At 40.4% G+C, this 19,929-nt stretch overlaps 1 protein-coding gene across 1 annotated transcript; it reads right to left on the bottom strand.

The window, feature by feature from the left end:
• Positions 1-1,399: 1,399 nt before the first annotated feature.
• Positions 1,400-19,659, bottom strand: OVCH2 (ovochymase 2). Its single transcript, XM_037521984.1, has 15 exons — positions 19,572-19,659; positions 16,941-17,050; positions 14,994-15,085; positions 13,316-13,488; positions 12,841-12,936; positions 12,222-12,373; positions 11,384-11,594; positions 8,594-8,684; positions 8,346-8,470; positions 7,522-7,662; positions 7,052-7,182; positions 5,047-5,140; positions 4,408-4,539; positions 2,416-2,505; positions 1,400-1,407 (listed from the first exon to the last, which is right to left on the bottom strand). The coding sequence occupies exons 1-15, from the start codon at positions 19,657-19,659 to the stop codon at positions 1,400-1,402; spliced, it is 1,734 nt and encodes a 577-aa protein (XP_037377881.1).
• Between the last annotated feature and the right edge of the window lie 270 nt (positions 19,660-19,929).

Raw genomic sequence — 19,929 nt, 5'->3', positions numbered from 1 at the left:
CACTGATGATTGCATAAACCAGTGGTGATACTTTGTTTCTGGAGAGTCTTCACGACAAAATGTGGCATAGAAGACCATGTCCACTTTTGGAAATATGGCACTAGCATGGACCTGAGGTCTAAGACTGTATGAAGACAAAGTGTTTGAGAAACCAAGAATGACCAGAATTTGCCAGAAAATGTATTTGGGAAGTCAAAAGAACAGCTTGTAGAGTTCTATTCCTGTCGTCCCTCCCACACCCAGGGGAATCCTTCTTCAGCAGCTGTGTCTCCAGAGTTATGCCAAGGATGCTAATTGAGTTCTCCACCAATATTTACAGCAGTTGTTTCAACTCTTCCCAAATAGCATCTGTTGTGGCAGGGGCTTGTTAGAATGGGTTTCAGGATGAGAATACCTGAGATCAATATAGTTGTATGCTACAAGTCCAGTTCTTCCCTATGCCACATTTGTTAATGTATATTGCATAAAATAAATACATTATTCTAAGAAACTAAAATGTCTGTTATGTGTGTAGAGGGGCAAATTCATTTGTCCCTAGAACTCGTAAGGATGACATAGAGCATAATGAATGAAACTAGCTTTCTGTAACAGGTGTAGCCCTGTTAGCCACCACTGATTAAGTTCCTGCACTGCACGGACAATGGGCTAGCCTTATTACAATCTACGCATGATTTCTAAATACATGATTGAGGATATTAGGAAATACCAGGATCTGATCACAGTGTGACACACCATGATGCGTCTAGGGTGGAGAAATCTCTGGTCTAAACCATTGGATTATAGACTGTCCTGAAGACAGAAAGTGTTACCTTGAGCCAGCTCTGCTTGGAGCATGAAAGAGGGAAGCCAGATAGCAGGACTGAACTCTGGCGTTTGCTGCCCTGTGAGTGGCCAGGAACATCTGCCTACTAGAAAGGCAATGGGCAATGCTTCAGCAGGTCTCTCACATACCCGGATGCAGTGTTCATGAGGATGATACCTGGTATTTGTTGCCCATCAAAGAACTTTGCCAAATGAAGTTGGGAGGTGTGGATGTGTGTATTCCATGTCATAATCCATTCACTAGAAATTTAGGACCCCTGTCACATATTAATACAGTCAAGAATATTGGGTATCTTCTGATTGAATGTGAGGCTCAAATTCTGTGAGGCTTTTCACTCTGGACAGTTTCTGGGCCAACAGAGCTGAGGACTTGGACTCAAAAAATTTCATTTTTCTTTTGACACATGGTCAAAATGGCAAGCTGTAAAAAGTTTCCATCCCTATCCTCAGCCTGCTCACCTCACATGTGTTCCATAGGGACTAGGGCACCCCATGGATGTCATTGGCTGTAATGGAGGAAACAAAGCAAAGAGAAAGCTCAGCACATCTCAGTGCTCATAGGCAGTGAGTAGCGCTCTCACTTTTCTGCAGGGGAGGGACAGTGAGAGTCGATGACCATTCAGCACACTATTTAGCCATTCCCGCTAAATGCATTGCCTAAGCTGGGAATTTTCATTCTTGTGACTGGAAATATTTCAGCACTGCTTTGAGCAGAAGGGACATTGGCCACATCCCATACAGCTTTATGTGACAATTTCTTTGATATGTCAACTTACTATGGCCCCCAGTTATTCAATCAATCACTAATCTAGGTGCTGCTGTGAGGGGATTTTGCAGATGCAATAAAAGTCCCTTTCATTTGACTTTAGTAAAGAAGATCCTGGAGAATCTAGGTGAGTCTGACTTGATAAATTAGAAAAATTTAAAAGCAGACAAGAGATTTTCCCAAAGATAGAAAAAAGTCTGCCTGTGGAGAATAGCTTCCACCCTGCAAGTGGAATTTTTGTGTCCTGTGACCTTCCCTTTCTGAGTGCTCACCCCAAGGATTTACTCACTTAGCCCCTCAATTTCATAGCCAATTCCTGGTGTATTAGTGAGCTAGGTTTGCCATAATAAAATAAGTTTGCCATAATAAAAATTGTAGCGCTTAGAAGAACAGAAATTTATTGTGTCATGGTTCTGGAGGCTAGAAGTCCAAGATCAAGGTATTGGAAGGACTGGTTCCTTCTGAGGGTGCTGATGGAGAATCTGTTTCAGGCCTCTCCCATAGGTACTGCTGGTTCACTGGCAATCATTTGTGTTCCTTGTTGGTAGATGCTGCATCACCCGAATCTCTGCCAAATGATCTCTGTGTCTCTCTCTGCATCCAAATTTCCCCTTTTATAAGGACACCAGTCATATTGAATTAGGGCCCACATCAATGACCTCATTTTATCCTGATTACCTCTATGAAGACTCTAGATTTAAATCAGCCTGCACTCTGGGGTACTGGAGGTTAGGACTCCAAGATATTTTTGGGTTTTTTGGTTTTGGTTTTGGTTTTGGTTAAAACTCTGTCTGATACACTCTGGATCCTTCCCCAGAACAGCTTACCAGAATAATCAGGCCCCTCAGGTAGAACATTCCAGGTCTCCAGAAACAGTGACTCATCCTCTGATCTGGATATATTTAAATCTGGGTATAAGCATAATACATACTGCTCAGCTTATGCAAACATGTTTTGCTTGGGACTTACCAGAAAATTATTCTTCGAATTCTGGGGCATCTCAGTCAGTTGGACTCTATGGGTATTTTCGCTAAAAAGTGAAATATTTTAATAATAAACTGGTTTTGCCATCAGTAGATGCTTACTGTTTGATAAGAATGAAAAACTTAGGGGCAGATCACAGGCTCTGTGGGACTTGTACAGAGGGCTCACGGATGGAGGACTTGAAGGAAACTGTGATTCATGTGTCTAGGCATGGGGAGTTGGTCAAGGTATTTCACATGACTGAACTTCTGTTGCATGTCACAGACTTGCTCATGGCCAAGTATACCTGATCCGATTTAATCCCCACCCAGATTCTTACTGGACATGTGTTTTTCTCTTACTGCAAGATTGAAGAAAATGAGTCTAAAATGGCTCTTTCTGAGATTGCACATACGTACAGTAAGGACAGACCAAGACTCAGTCAGTTCTCATTCTTTGTGAATTCTGTATTTGCTGATTCACTTATTCACTAAAATTATTTGTATCTCAGAACAAATACACATGGTGCCTTCATGGTCATTCAGGGACATACATGGACATGGAATCACGTGGTATACGTGCTCATAGCTAAGGTCAAATGAGGAGATGCTCGTGTTTCATTGTATACATCTCACACTATGAACAAATGTCTTTTTCATGGTCTACTTAGTGCCATGTTGAGGTTTTGGATTTGGTGGTTTTTTTTTTTTTCCACTTTTGTGCTTTCTGTCGGTGATTTTGCTGTTTAAAATGGCCGGAAATATAAGGCTGGAGTAGAAGTGTCATGAGTAGTGGGACTCATAAGGTAGTCTGTGATGTAGCTTATGGGGAAAATAAATGGTGGTTAAGCTTGTTCAGGTATGAGTCATAGCAGCATTGGTCTTGCATTCAGTGTTATTGAGCCATCAATATTGATTAAATAAGGTGTTTTTAAACAGAAACACACATAAAACCAGAAACTATTGGGGGCCTCCCTGGTGGTACAAGGGCTAAGTCTCAGAGCTATCGTGCTATGCAGCTGCAGCTGGAGTTTGATCCCCAGCTGGGGAGCTAACCCACATCCAGACCTCTCCTATCTTGTCCCCTGCTCCCCTCAGCAGTTTATTTCAGTAATTCTGCTCCCCACTCTGTCTCTGGTGAATCCTCTTACCCCCTGCACCCCTGACCTACACCCCAGTCTTGTATGCATACATAAATAAAAAAAATAAATCTTTAAAAAAAAAAGGCAACCAAAACCAGAGTCTCATAGAAACCTAACAAACCTCGTGTTTCTGCTAGGAGCAGTGATTCAGTTTTCACCAACTGGATATTTGTGACAAACTCCTAGAACGCAACTGCTGCAAATAATGATACTTGACTATATTCATGTGGGAATTTATTTTTTTTTTAATTTTTTTTAATTTTTTTTTTTAAAGATTTATTTATTTATTTTATGCAAGCACTGGGTACAGTCAGAAGCGCAGGAGGGTGAGAGAATTCACCAGAGCCAGAGCGGGGAGCAGAGCAGGCAGAAGGACTGAAGTACACTGCTGAGGGAAGCAGCGGGCGGCAGGAGGGGTCTGCGCGCCATGTGGGACCCTCCTCTGGTGGCCGGGGAGCAGCCGGGGATCGAACCGGCGCTGCAGAGGCTGCGGACAGCTCAGCAACCCAGCGCTCAACCGCTGCGCCACCGGGGAGGCCCTCATGTGGGAATTTAAAGGCTGCCAGTTGTGAGCATATTTTGAGGATTAGAATAGGGACCTATGAGGAATATAACCAAGATGAAAATGCATACATTGTGCAAAAATGAAAAATGATGTAAAAAATTAAAAAAAAAAAAAATAGGGACCTGAGGATTGGTGCCTCTATCTTCTTACCTGTTTCTGGAATGAAGGAGACTGTAGCTTGAAACCCTTTGAAGGTCTTATTTTCATCAGACTGGAAGTGAATGAACATTGTACCGGAGTAGCTCAGCACGGGGTCCGGGGTATCAGAGCCACACAGCCGTGCTGGTTCAAGTCCAGCCCAGGCAAGACGCGGTCAAGGGTCCAGCAAGTAGATGTGATATTGGGTAGAAGAAAAAAGTTGTCCTTTAGATAATTGTTAAGAAATAAGCTTTTCTAATATATGTCACAATTCATTTTAAAAATAGAAAGGCAGGTTGCTTCTTTTAAAGGTGCCCCATCAACTTTTCCATTCTGTTTTAACTCTAAACACTCCCACTGGAAATGCCCCTCAGGGAATCGGTTCTAGCCATAGGGCTAATTTAAATGGCACCTTCCCCTTGTGATCCCAAGTTCACTGTGAGTCTGTCTTCCACATTTTCTGCCCAAATGGTTCTCTGATGCTCCTTCTTGCTCTTCCTGTCCCACAGTGGTAGTGGTGAGAGCATAGGAAGCAGGGAGCTGGTGCCAGGCAATGAAGGAAAATGGAGCCAGATTTTCTTTTCATCCCCACATCTGCAAACTCCATTCAAATGCAAATCAGGGGAGAGTTGCCTTCCGGGGAACACCAACCTATCTCCTCCTTCCTTTCTACATCCCTGTACACTGTCACGTAGTCAGAAGTGCAGTCTCCACTTTCTTCTATTTCCAGATTCTGAAAGGAAAGCTGAGAAGACGCTACATTATATCCAGAGTAAATGATGTAAGAGAATACCTGATTTTGATGAAGCAAAGAAACTTTCATTGATAAACTTGTTCTGGAAAATGACCATAGATAAAAAAGTAAGGAAGGCATTCATGGGGAATTTAAGCTACTTAGAAAAAGATGCTTTATCACAGGTTCCCAGTCTTTCTGAAACATCTTAAGCTACTAAATACAGGCCAAATACAAGGTGGGAAAACATGCAAGTCTTTTAGTTTCCTAGCGGCTCTAAAGAGGCCAGCAGAGTCACCCGTGGAGATTTTTCCTATCTAAAGAGACTGGTTTTGGGATATAAAATGAACCCATGGACATACAACTGCTTCTCAGGACTGTTTACTATAGTCCACCTGGTTCCTGATAGTTCATCTTGACCCATCAGTTCTTTGGACTCAAAATCAAAAGTGGCTGTACCTCTCGGGCCCTGTGTCTTTCTTTTCGGAAGGATATATCGGGTCCTATTCTCATCTGCTTTGTCGTGCTGCTAATAAATCTCTATGACTCACTAGCAAATTCTGATATAGCATGGGAATGAGAGACTCTAGTGCTGATGCAAAACAAAAGGTCATCTGAGCTCCCACAAGCACTTGCAGAGGTGGTGTCTGAGTCAATGCAGTGAATTTGAGAGGTCATAGATGTGTGGAAATGAAAATCCTGCTTGCTAAGCTTAAATGTAAACCTCGACAAAATTCTAGAGCATATTATAAAAGATATTGTGTACAAAAGCCTAAAAAGAATGATTACTTGCAACCAATCTGGGTTCACCAAGAATATATCATGACAAGCCTCTCATTTTTGCATTTTCTATGATCCTGTTTAATGGCTACATTTCTCTCTATTATGAGAGTTTCATTTTTTGTTCTCTCGAAAATATGAATATGTTTATGCATTGCTTTTTCCTTCTCTTATAGAATTTCCTCTATGGGGCACTTCTTTTGTTTCAGACAAGAAGGGAAGTATCTAGACGGGAGGAACAAGAAGGAGGAACAAAGAAACAGAAAGAACAATTTTCAAGTTGTTTGATGGCACTGCCATTGAGCTTGAAGTGAAAAACGGTGGGAGATAGGACTGATGGGCTAGGAATTTGGATCTTAAACACACAGATGATAGGGATTCAGTGGAGCCTGAGCGCTCAGCAGAAGATACAAGGCATTGAGTGGAAAGGACAAGAATGGAGACAAAGAATGATCATGGTGAATGTAGTCATGGGGAAAAGAAGATGAACAGGATTCATGCAAACATTTCTTAAAACCTTACTGGGATATGTTTGGAAATGGACCCTTTAATCTCTAAACCAAATGGTAGGCACATCGTTATGACTCAAAATGCTAATTTCCAATTACTGGCAGGACCCATCCAAATAAGATCAAGAGAAGACATAGAGGAAGTCATTACATATCTTCTCTTCCTGAAAGTCAAGGCAGGCATTTCAGAAGGAAGCAGAATTAAGGGAACATTTATTGCTAGTGATGGAAGATAAAAGTTTAAGTCAGAGCTTGCTCTGATCCCTTGCTTAGGCAGTTCGATTATTAGAACTCACTGTCCTTGAATTTTGTAAGCTGTGCCCTACAAAGGGTTTTGTTAGCAGTTTAATAAGGAGAAACACTTGTTTCTATCACTAGAAGGAACTAGACCCTGAGGAAGCAGTACTGAAAAGTGTGGTGCACAGTTGCCATCTAGTGGTAAGTGTGGGTAGTTACATGGGGGAATAGGCTGTTAATTAGTCAGCAGGTTTTTATGGAGGAGCCTTGCGTAGCAGGTACCAGGAACTAAGGATACAGCAGTAAGTAAATTAGATAAAAACCTCTTCCCTCATGGTGCTTGTGTGGGCTATTCTGTGAAGATACCACAGCAAAGTAAGGCTAACAGAGTCAGTACCTTAATTAGGTGATACTTGGGGGCTTGAAAAACCCATTTACAGTGAGCCATGGCACTGTAGTTTTTAGGATAGTCAGGACTCTGAATGAAGCCTTCTTCAAAATGGATGGCTAAGGAACTGCAACCTGAATCTGAAAAACATGAGAAAACTTCCAGACAATGGCATACCCCAAACAAAGAGGAATTCTTTGTTCTTCTTCCTGTCTCCCCCAAGGACACTAGAAGGAGGAGGAACTTTGTGTACTGATTTTCAAGAACTTATCTGGCCCATCACCTTGCGTAGGTGTGCAATAAACATGAGTTCACAGGATGCAGAAGGAGTGCCTGCACCCAGTGCCTCACCAGCTCGCATTCCTCTCCACCCGAGCCAAGCAGGCCTTGGGAGGGAGCACTCTGCCCTTTCCCTTCCTAAGGGACCTCTGTGTCTGCAAAAGTCCCAGGTAGTGTGTGAGAAAAAGAAATGGTTTTACCAGGAAGATAGTTTGGTTTAAGAGCTTTATAAGTGAGATTAAACCCAGCAGCATAATCTGTGCCATCAGAGATGAACCTCAGTCTTAGAGAGTTGGACCCAACAAGAACTGATGAAGCCAGGCTTTCTCCACAGAATTTCCCTGCAACACAAGAAGGAAGAGTCTTTGTTCAGGGTCTGGAAAAACAGCACCCATACAAAGGTTTCAGGATAACTGAACTTGTCATGAGACTTCAGGATTTTCAAGGCTTACAATGCACAGTTCTGTGCATTATAGGATGTTTTGCAGCAACCTGACCTCTGCCCACCAGCTGCCAGTAATATTGCCTCTAGCTGCGACTACCAACAATGCCTCTAAGGCATTGTCAAATGTCTACACCACCAGTTAAGAACCACAGGTGTGCAATGCCATTTCTCTTTCTTATGTAAATAACCTTTGTCTCCTACTCATGGTTACCCATTGGTATTTTTCTTCTTAGCCCTATTAGCTTGCCTAGGAAATCAGCATCTCCCCTGCAAGTTCCTTCCCACACCCAGGCCCTATAATGTCTATGTATTACTCCTGATGGCGACCAGTTCTAGCAAATCAGTCTAGGATCCTCACTCAATGGGAAGCAGATGCAATGACTGAAATGCACTGTGGCCTTCTAGTCATCACTCAGACTCAGATACAGTTCCTGTTTGTCCCACTGTCAATTCTGAGTGTTAAAATTGGACACAGGGAGGGTGGTATCCATAGATGCCTCTGTGCCAGACATAGTCTAACTAGGCCCCATTAGCAGTTTTAACACTAGTGTCCTTTTGACAGTGTGAAAATCCACTCACCAATAAGTCTGTCTTCTAAAGAATATATTGACAGGTAATTGTGATAACAAGACTCTGCGTCCAAGTAGGAAAAATTGAGCAACACATGCATTTTCTCTGGCGCCAATAGGGTCCAGACACACAGTCTGCAGGCAGATACATCGAGAGGGTGTTATTTCTAGATAGAAAGTGATTGGCACCATCCAAATAATGGGCACAGTCAGACTGGAGGAGGGTGTCCGGAGAGGACTGGCAGAGGGACTACTCACTGCTTGCTCTCCAGATGTAAGTAGGGGCTTTCTGGGAAGTGCAGCTCCCCCTCAGGTTGGCTGATCACAGGGTCCTGCTCACTGCAAGAGGCTGGGAGGAAAAGTCACAAGAATCAGGCTCACAGGGATGGCACTCCTTCCAGAACCCAGAGAGATGCCATAACCCCTGGTTCTTCCTTATGCTTCACAAATTCTTTTCCTGTCTTAGCGTCTGTGATGCCTTTTAATTGTTGTTCCTTTTAGATTCTGCTTGACCTTGAGGTTCTTTGATTTCTTCTCCTTTGCTCTTTTGTTACTGATCCCACAGTTCCATTCTATAGATATAGACATTTCCCAGATTTTACCCTTAGCTTCATCTCTCTCGTCATGAGATCTGCCTCAGTTATGCACTCAGTTTCAATGATTAGCTCTACCTTTTTGAGATTCAGACCTGGTTTTTTAATTGTTTCTTATGTATTTTCCCCCAGAACTTAATATGCTATAAAAGTATTGTTCTGAGTCAACAAATTTGCTTCCTTTATGATTTGATTACTTTTGTGCACCCTTTTCTTAGTCTCTTATGTGCAAAACCCTGGTGTCATCCTTGATTCTTTTGTCTACTTCACCACTCTTCATCTAATTGACTATTAAGCTCTAATTCTTCTTGTTTCTCTTCCTTCCTCTCTATTCTCTGGCGATAGCCCTAGTTTAAGCACTCATTTCTCATCTCTTGAACTAATGTGTAGTCTCATAAATCCATCTTGAGTTATTTCCTCTCTAATCTATGCCTGTGTGCTATCCTTGTATCACTAAAATATCACTCATCTTTTTATGTAGCAATCAACTTCCTCTGATTCAATATAACCCAAACTTTTTTGATTAGCATTCAAAGTGTCCATAAGTTGGCCTCAAGTTATCTTTCTCATCTTCTCCCTCATAAAATACATCACCTTCCATACCTTAGCTGCTTATTGATCTATATTTAAACCTGAAAATCTCCTATCTCCATCCTTTAGTATCTATTCATTGATAAGGATGATTCCTTGAGCTGGAATATTATTATTTACTTGTATTCCTGTTCTACCTGATAAAATACTACTTGTTCTTTAAGATTAAGCTTAAAAGACATCTGTGCTTCAAAGCTTCCCTTGTCTGATGGGGTAGATTCTAATGTTATCATCGTTAAAAGAAAGGTTCAATTAAAACAAGCAAACAAAAACAAAGCCTCCCCCTTTTTTTCAGCCAAAAGTGGCTGCTTGCTCCTCTGAGAGTTCAGAGACTATTCTTGTACACTGCTTTATGTAGATAGTTCCTCAGACTCACGGGACCACTGACAATTTGAGATAAATGTGTCGTAGCATTTTCCTTTGTAGTTGAGGAAAAAGAGGTCCAGAGATGGAAGGAGCTTTCCCCAAATCACAGAGTGAATTCATTACAGACTCACGGAGGAACACTCACCTCCTGTACAGATGGGGACACTCAGGGTAAGGTGCGTAGCTTACTGACCACACCTGCACAGCCTCACTCACCTCCCTTGAGTTTCTGCTTTAAAGCTGGATTTAGGCAAGTGTTTTTGAGTTGGAGCCCTGGATTGACCAGAAATGAAAAGGGAGATCTATAGCTCCTACTGGCTGAGGAATGGCTGTGGGTGCTCCAAGTGGTGCTTCTCTACCTGCGCAGAGAGCTTTTGCAGAGGAAGACTTTTGATTATAAATGGGATTGATATTCAGAAATGCTAGATATTAATTTCTGTTGGAGCATGTTATGAGAAATACCCACCTTTGGAGCTCTTTATCTGCTTTCCTGGGAAAGAAAAAGAAAGATGCATTCACAGTTTGTGGTATCCTGAATAATATTTCAAGAAGTTAGCATCTCCCTGGCTCACAAGTGCAGAATTTTAGATTCATGTGCAACTAATGAAAATCTAACCCGTGGAAAGAACAGAATGGCTAAATTGACAAAGCAAGAAAGGGGCCCTGGTGTTTTAAGATGATGGCATATTGTTTAATTGTGCTAATTGAGAAAAAGGCCATGATTAGTTTGGAGGTCACATACAGTAAGAAGACATGATTTGACCTACCCCTTTTGTTTTACACGAGAAGGGAAGCTGGAGAGGGAAGTAACGCCCCCACCCACAGGAGACTTGCTGAAAAAAACCTCAGACTTTAACTGAGGGCTCAGACCCCCTGCCAGTGTCATACCCTTGAAAACAAACCCATTTGGAACTTCTGGAACCAATTTAAATGAACCCCTTTGGGAAAGGAGCCCTATTGAGGCTGAAAATTACTAGTTAAGAAAACCATTAAGTCTGGACGTGGAGGCAGAAATGAAGTTTTAATGAACTCACAGGTCAGAAAGTTGTGTCTAGACTCCTGCCTTGTCAGACTTCCTGTACCTGAATTTCTGCCAGGCTTTCTCAAGCATGGCATTTCTTACATTTTTGACTGGATGGTCTTTGTTGTGGGAAGGCTATCCTGTGTATTGTAGGATGGACATCCCAGGTTCCTACCCATTATATGCCCCTGGCCCCCTCCCTTGCACTCCCTGCCCAAAAAACATATGGTCAGTTTCAATTATGAAATGAGATGATTTCAGTTAAAGGCGAATTTGACAAAGTGTAGCGTGGGTGGATTCATGTTTCACTGAATATCTATATCTGTACCATTGCCACGTTTTACTCTTGGTTTAGACATAGTAAATATCACTGCCCTTACAGGCGGCACCAAGGACCCAGCAGAGTGGGTGTGTGTGCTCAGCGGTCCTAACTTGTCTAGACTCTGCTGATGTGCTTTTTGGCCCTAGCTTCTTGACCTTGTGTGCTGGCTTCATTACCAATTTGGATATGTTTGTGGATCCAAGGAAGCACTTTATTGATATCTGTGAAGATGCCAGGGGTTCCTTGATCATCCTTCCTCATGTTGTCTCTCCAACCTCGACCACAGCCCAAACCCCAGGAAGTTACACCAGCCAGAGTCCACGCCCCCTTCTTATTCCGGCACATGAGGGGACCTCCCGAATCTCCCTGGAGGGGGAAAAACCTCTGTTACTGTCCTTATCAGTGTCTGTACCCTAAAGTGCTCACTTATTCCCACTCAAAGTTGCTAGATGAGGATCAGTGTTATATGGATTCAGGGCCCTGGAGGATGGCCAGACACAATTCACATGAGATCATCAAATACTATCTGAGCTTGTCTATTATCGATTCTTCTTCCTCATCCCAGGTTTTCATCAAAGGTTCTTCCTTTTTCTGTCTCACCCTATGGACCCTGGGAAGTTTTGCCCAGCAGTTAAACCAAGCTCAGGTCTTTATCAGCAGGAGAAATGGCAGGAAAGCAAAGAGCCCACTACACACACACACTAGTAATCTCTAAATAGGAAAATGCCAGCTGTGCTTTAGGAGTGGAGAACCTCGAATTCATTATTGGTATTATCTTTGTTATTTGGTCTTTGGAAAGAACAGAAGATTGTCTCTGAATTCACATTGCCTGCTTAAAAACAGGTTGTTTAAACTGTTGCATCTCCCGTCACTCCTGGCTCTTCTTCCCAGGGTCCAGCCTTATCTATCTACAGCCTTTGTTCAGCCTTAAGCTGAGGACTAGGCTGAGGGAAACCCTGTCTGGGACTTGTCTGCCCGGCTGCTGCCACCTACCTGGCATGCATCTCTCCCTCCATCTGGGAAGCCTGTGCAGAGAAAGGTCTGCCCACTGACGGGTTGATTGAGGGTTAACAGAGCTGTCACACACTCCTCCTGGGTCAAAATGGGCAGGTTCACTTCCTGCAAGACTCGAGGAAGGTTGCCGTCTACAAAACACAGAGATGAGAGCCCCAGCAAGGTGCTCTTTCAACCCTCCTGAGTTGAAGATGCACCATTCGGGTTGTGTCTTTTGGACAGACATGAATTTCTACATATGATGTGATACTCTCTACTTTTAAAAATATTAACACAATTGTTATCAAAAATTCTATTTTCTAATGAAAACACAACACAACAAAGCAAAAATAAGCAACTATATATCAGAGACATTCTGCAAGGGGACGAGGAGGGAGAGGGATCAAAACGAGGGCAGGAAGAGCACAAGGGATATGGTGATGGTGCACAGGTGAACTGGTGGTGGGAATTCTATGGGGACTACACCTGAGAGAAGAAAGCAAACATTGTACAAAAATGAATGATGATGTAAAAAATATATATAAATAAATTATTTTTGTAGTGCTATGATAAGATGATAAATCCTGATATCTAGTAAGAGTCATATAGAAGTACTTACTTTCAGTCAAGCGGCCCCAGCCTGCAGTTGTACAAATAAATCCAGCCTCAAATTGTTCCCCTAGTTCTGGAAGACATATGGGCCTCACAAACTGGTCTGAAGAAAAGAGCAAAGCAGGGCTTATCACATCCATGGAGGACAGGGCACCTTAAGTCACTTACCAGTTGACATTTAGGTGGTTCCCCAAAAACCTTATAGGAATCATGTTATCTCTGCCTGACACCTCCAGGAGTCACTTGTCAGACAGAGAATAACCCTGTTTGTACTTGACATAATCTATATCTGAAGCACAAGGGTTTCAGGTAGGGGACCCTCTACCCCAACTCCTTATCTTGAAGTCCATGACCAAGAACCTTAGAGATAGCTAGAAAGCATATACTATATGCATATACTAGACTGCATGTACTATATGCTGTGGAAGAGAGGTTATGGAGAACAAGGGTTCATCATTTCAGAGTGAGCCTCAGATGTTTACCAAAATTGAAGTCTCCAGCCATCTTCAAAAGGGCAATATCATAATCCATTGGTTTCTTGGTTGAGAAGTACGGGTGTATGATGATAGTTTCAATGGCAAGAGTTTGTTCCCCTTGTTCTATAGAGCTTAAGTCATGTTCTCCAGCAATAACATTCAGAATTGATGCACTATTTCTATGAATAGGAGACAAAAAAAAAATCAATGAATTTCATTGATTCTCTGAGTACAGTTGGAATGGTGGGCAAACTAGTCTCTTCAAAATGACATGGATCCATAATTGTAGTGAGAGGCTGTTGAACAGATAAAGTGACAATCATTCCAATAGTATAAGTAAAAAACAGAGATTTTTACTTATACTGTTGGAATCTCTACAGAGATTCCCATTTCAAGTGGGAAACTAGCAAAGTGTCATTTCATATGGAGACAATGATATAATAAATTGAATGCATTGTAATGTGATCTGTGAAATGTTTAAAGATGCATAGACATTGTAATTCAGGTGGACATTATTCAGCTATCCTAGGAGGATGGTTTGGCTTCAGTAGCTCAGTATCAGTGAAAAACTTTGGGAATGACTTGATTCCCATTCAGCATGCTGCTTTAATGTCAAAGATATAATGCATGATATATATTATATAATCGCACCATAACTGTGATATCCCAGAAAGCAAGCACACTCAGGGTTTTGGGACTTATTATAATGGGAAGTGGGTATCTTCTTACCTCCTTCATGATTCTAATTTAGAGATGTGGCACACCATGGGAAAGACTATTTCCCTTCTTCCTGCTCCACTGTTACCAGAAAGGAGCTTGGTAGGATGCACTGAGTCACAGTTTTGGGGTTTTCCATTTTGGGGGACCCTTCATTTCCAGAAGTGATAATTTTATACAAACTTGAAAAGAGCAACATCTTCTCTTGGTACTTACTTAACTTTCAGCTACATTAAGTACCTTACCTAACATGTAGTATCTCATCTAACCACCCACCATGTTGAAGTGAAATTATCAGTTGACTTTTCTTTAGACTACTAGCTCTCTGGGGGCAGGAATTATGTCTTAGTCATCTTTGTGTCTTTGACACCCCCTAGTATTAGGACCAAATTAATACCCAGGAGATGTTTGCAGACTTGAAATGAAAAATGACAAATACAGGAACATGATCTTGACTGCAGTCTAGTGAGGACCCACAGCATTGACAACAAAGGCACGCAGTAAAGTGAGCAGAGTGGAAGTTGTCAGATTGAAACTCAGCGAGGCAGGGTCAGTGGGGAAGAAGACAATGGAGCCTTCTTCGTGTTCTACTGGCCTCTTTTTCCTTTATCTATTTATTAAGACACATAATGATCTGGATTATTTTTCTTTGAAATTTAAGAAAAGTGGGAGAGCACTTCCACAAATATATCTTTGTGATATTTTTCAATCTCATTTGAGCATGATTCTTTATTAACTTCCAGTTATACTAAGTAAATGAAGTATTCTACTCCTGCAAGGAATGTCTGCTTTTTCCAAGTTGAGTACCCTCTGCAATGTCACTGAGTCCTAATTGTGTTATGCAATGAAGATGTTCCTGCACTAACACCTACATCAACAATAACATGTTTTAATAGAACTATCCTGCTGACTGCATGGGTGAGAAAGGGGTAATCTGACTTCTGTCCATGCACTTGGCCATCCTTACCTGTTCGCAACGCAGTGAGCAGCTGTAATCACCCACTGTGGAGAGATGATGGTCCCACCACAGATATGCTTCTGCCTTCGTTTCAGAGATACCTGAATTGCAAAATCCTTAACTGAGAGCAAGTTAATGCCCTCAAACCCCCCCAAAACATGGAGGCTGAACTTATTCTGAAAAATAGGCCCAAATATGTCACTCAAATAGGTGAGATATCATAGACTATAAAGAGGTAAAACCCACCCCACTACAATTCAGAAATGAATAATGCTGAAGCCAGAACATTCTAGAAGCTGGTAGTAAAAATTGTCATTTCATTTCAATTTAAGAGAAGTGTTCTGGTACCATTCAGAGACAAAAACAAAGTATTACACACACACACACACACACACACACACACATATATACATATATAATATGTGTTCAGAGATGAGATTATTGGACAATTTTCCTCCTTTGTGCTAATTTTGGCTTTCTGAGTTGTTGATTACTTTATGCTATATTATTATTCTGTAATTAGAAAAAATCTATAGCAATATTTTATATCTGATTTTTAGTTAAAATGAAATGTTTTATAAATTGAAAAAATTAGTTATGTGTTTATGTATGTATTTATTTTTTACTGTAGACCCAAACTGTTACTCTAACAATAAAAAAAATATCTATAGTTGAAGAAAAAGAAGTATAAGACATAGCAAAGTTAAGATGAAAAAGTCTGAGAGAAATGCAAAGTGAGGAATAAAGGAGTTTTCAAATCATGCTCCAGTTTTTCCAAGTCTCTTAGAAAAAGAGTCTGAGCCAACAATTTTCTCATATGTTTAATTATTTGACTTCTCTAACTTCTTCTAGACTATTTTTTAATCTGCCTCTGTAGCAGTATACTTTATGTAATTAAGATGTTTTTTGGTTTATTCTGTTTGTGATATTTGATTTGACTTTAAAATAACTTACAGGATACAAGTACACACTTTTAATCCCATTGTTGGAATTAGAAAAGAAGCAATTTGTTAGATTAAACAAAATTTAGTGAGCAATTGAAAAATATATTAAAAAAGACTAAGTATAAAAGAGCAGGTAAGTAGTCACCCCTGACTATAATTTGAATATAGATTTCTACATTGACCAGCCAACCTATTGAACATGTAAGCAACTGATGAATCAACTGTTTAACCAAATAATGAATTCATCATTTAATCAGATGACAATGACTCAGTAATTCAATTAACCCACTGAACTCAAACTCAATCTACCATTACCAAGTGTCTACTAACCTAAAACTTGATATGGCTGACTTGAGAGAAGTAAAGAGCTGTCATCACTCATATAAAACTAAGAGGCAAGAATGCAAATGACTCTCAGGGTAAAGAAAGTTGGCAGACTTTCAAAGACAATAATGTAAATACCATAGGCTAGGGACAGAGGCAAAAGGGCATTTTTATGGCATTAGAGGACCAAGAAATTAGTTTGAGACAGATTCTTAGGGCATGGACCACTAAGGAGGCAGTGTTCTTGACTATCTCCCAAGATGTCCTATGGTACTGGTACAAACATAAAGTCGACCTATGGAGAAGATACCACAGGTATCTTTAACTATAAAAAAAATAAGTTATTAGGTATCTTTAACTAAAACAAAATAAGTTATTTTAAATATATTTATTGAATCTGAAAATTATTTTTTAAATTGTATATTCAAAAGATTTTCAATTTCTTAAGTGGGATTTTTGTTTTAGCAGCTAAAATTTTGGGATACAATTTCCAACTTTGAAGGCAAGCTAACAGTGCATGTAATTATTCTGAACTTAACTGATGCATATCATGAAGGACTGGAATCCTTACACACTCTCACAAGATCTCTGGTGATAAGTAGGCAGAATGGAGCCCACTGCTGAGTAGCATGTGATTCTGGGAGACAGGATTCTGAGATAACTCTTAGTCTACTCATCAGAGACTCACCTGCCAGGGGTAGGAACCCTTTTCCACTTGGCTTCCCCCAACAATGCGACTGAAAAGGTTAAAGTAATTCCAAGGCCTTACCTTTGCCACACTTCGCCCACAAGTGGGAGCTGGAGAAAAGAAAAGACAAATGTGTAGTCATTAGATAGATCCTGGAATGAGGAAACTCTTCTGAGCAAGAAAAAAACTGTAGGTCACAGAATATGTGGAAAGATTACAAAATGACTCTAAGTTAATTGTGAGAATTGTCATAGTAGGGATTGTTCATCTTTTGTTACATAGAAGAGGCAAATCATGAAAAGACCTACTTTTCTGATATAAAAATTAAGGGCCTCAGAAGTATATCGCCACTGCAGGTTGTTCAAGGAGAATGGAATAGAGAGAAGACAGTTTCCCTATCTACATACCAAAGTGGTGTTAGTATAGAAGATTTCCCAGGTAAAGAAGAAAAGAGCCCTTCCTCTGCATGGAAAAGATTTTATCCTTGAGGGGGGTGCCTTTACTTATTTGTCCTCAGTTTTTTTTGACTCCACCACTAACAGATGGACTAGATTGAAGATGTTTACAACTGACTGGTAATTCAAAGATGACACATCTTCTAGCCCTTCTGCAGATTATTCTTGACTACATGTTTTCTAAGAGGACCCAGAAAACCCTCCTTCATCATCATCCCATTTCTTTATATAGCTGAATCTTCTAATCTTTATTCTTTAGCTTGGTTACCACCTCAACTGAGAATAATGTATGTTAAGAATTGATTTCCTCAAATTATGTTGTCTCTTCTATGTACAAGGGAGCATTCCTTCCTCTCCCTTTTATAGTATTTGCCATGAGGTAATGATCCTTGGATTATGACGATTCTTAATGGTTTTAAAACTTAATCATTAAAACTTCATGATTTCTGACTTTGCAATGATGTAAAAGCAATACACAATCAGTAGAATACTTAGTTTTAGTATTTATTTACTTTTATTTTATTTTTTTAATTTTTTTAATAGAGGCATGTTTTATTTATTTGTTTGTTTGTTTGTTTTGTTTATACATGCACTGGGTACAGTCAGAAGTGCAGGAGGGTGAGAGAATTCACCAGAGCCAGAGCGGGGAGCAGAGCAGGCAGAAAGACTGAAGCACACTGCTGAGGGGAGCAGCGGGCGGCAGGAGAGGTCTGCGCGCCATGTGGGACCCTCCTCCGGGACCGGGGAGCAGCCGGGGTTCGAACCTGCACCGCAGAGGCCGCGGGCAGCTTCGCAACCCAGCGCTCAACCGCTGCGCCACCGGGGAGGCCCTACTTTTATTTTAAATGAAAGTTTTATTTTGAGCTAGTTAGAGATTCACATGCAGTTGGGAGAAATAATAGAGAGATCCTGTGTATGCTTCACTCAATTTCCTTGACTATTTTGTAAAACTTTCATTATGTTTCACAACGAAGTAATGATCATTCATACAACCCGTTGACCTTACTTTGAATTTTGAATTTTGATCTTTTCCTGAGCTAAAGATATGTGGTGAGGCTCTCTCTCGTGATGCTGGTAGCAGCAGAGAGCCAAAGTTCCTGGTCAGCCGCTTGATCATGAGGGTAGACAGCTGATACTATGCAGTGTACTGTGCTGCTAGCATTTTTTTTAGGCTACTGTATTAAATATCTCAACTTAAAATATGTTCAATTTATGATGGTTTATCAGGACATGGTCCCATCATAAGTCAAAGTGACATGACAGTCTGTTTCCCTTACTGAAGACTTATTCATCTCCGTATTTCCAAGGTTTACACAATTCTTAACATACAGTAGACACTTAGAAAAGTTGGGTGAATGAACTAATATTTTATTATCTTGAGAACATATTCTCTTCTCACTTATCTTGAGAACATATTCTCTTCTCACTTAATCCCCTTCTCACTTAATCCCCATATGGTTGTGAATTAAGCACTATTACCCTCACATTACAGAGGAGAAAATTAAGAAGCAAAGATGCGTGGACATAATTTTAGTGACAAAACCTCGGTGGAACACTAAGACTTTGATTTTGGACCTATTGCAAGTATGACATTTGATCAGAAGTTTATTTTCTGTTTGAGTTGAATGGATCACAAGCACCTTAGAAACCAAATTTACTATTTCCTGAAATAATTGAAGCAAAACCAGAAAATATGATAATTCATGGGACTGGCACAAATCTGACAAAGGAGATGCCTGCCAACAACTGTTCTCAGCTTGTGTTACTTGAGGAAAAAAGGACCATTTATAAATTACTACCATGAATATGCTTCATATTTCCCAGCAAGATAAGTTTTCCAAAGGACTACAAATGCTTCCAAATTTCAGCTGATTTCCAGAATTTGTTCTATGAAAGAGGATGGAATTCTGTAATATGTCCAAATAAGTGAACAATTTCAGTTTTCTCCAGATCAATGCAGCTTGTCAAACTTCTACCCATAAATGTTTTTTCTCAGTTTCAATGTGAATTACAGAAGTCCAAAATAATTACATGAGGAAATAATTAGATCTCCAACATATATTTGCTTTTCCTATATTCCCCTAGGAGCATGGAGTGGGTTTGTGATGCCCATTATTAGCAAAGGATATTCCTTTAGACACAGTTCAGTTAGTTATGAATTTCTTTTAGAACTTACCTTGGGAGAGAGAGAGAGTTGCAGATTTACCTTGTTCCAAACATATCATTCCAAGTAATAAAATTAGCGTATTTTTGCTCATAGGCATTTTGAATCTAAGAGTTTTCCTCCTGAGACTTTAGAGAAACTAAAAAGAATTAAAATAGAATGCCTTGTGAGACCAGCAAAAAAAAAAAAAAAAACCCAATCAAAGGCTTATTCATTAACCAAGAGTTCAGAAATTCAACCATATCCACAAGATGTTTCAGAATGTGGTTTCTGAAAGATCCTTGCAAGGTGCGAGGAGTCAACCACAGAAGCATAAACTTTTTCCTATATTGTGGAAAAAATAAACAAGGATGTTTAAAAAAATAGTTAA

The sequence above is a fragment of the Talpa occidentalis genome, unplaced genomic scaffold (genome assembly GCF_014898055.3).
Source record: "Talpa occidentalis isolate TD23 unplaced genomic scaffold, MPIMG_talOcc4v2.1 talOcc4.3, whole genome shotgun sequence".
Taxonomy (NCBI): Eukaryota; Metazoa; Chordata; class Mammalia; order Eulipotyphla; family Talpidae; genus Talpa; species Talpa occidentalis.
Note: the sequence above shows the minus strand (reverse complement) of the source record. Positions and strands in the feature narration are given on the sequence as shown.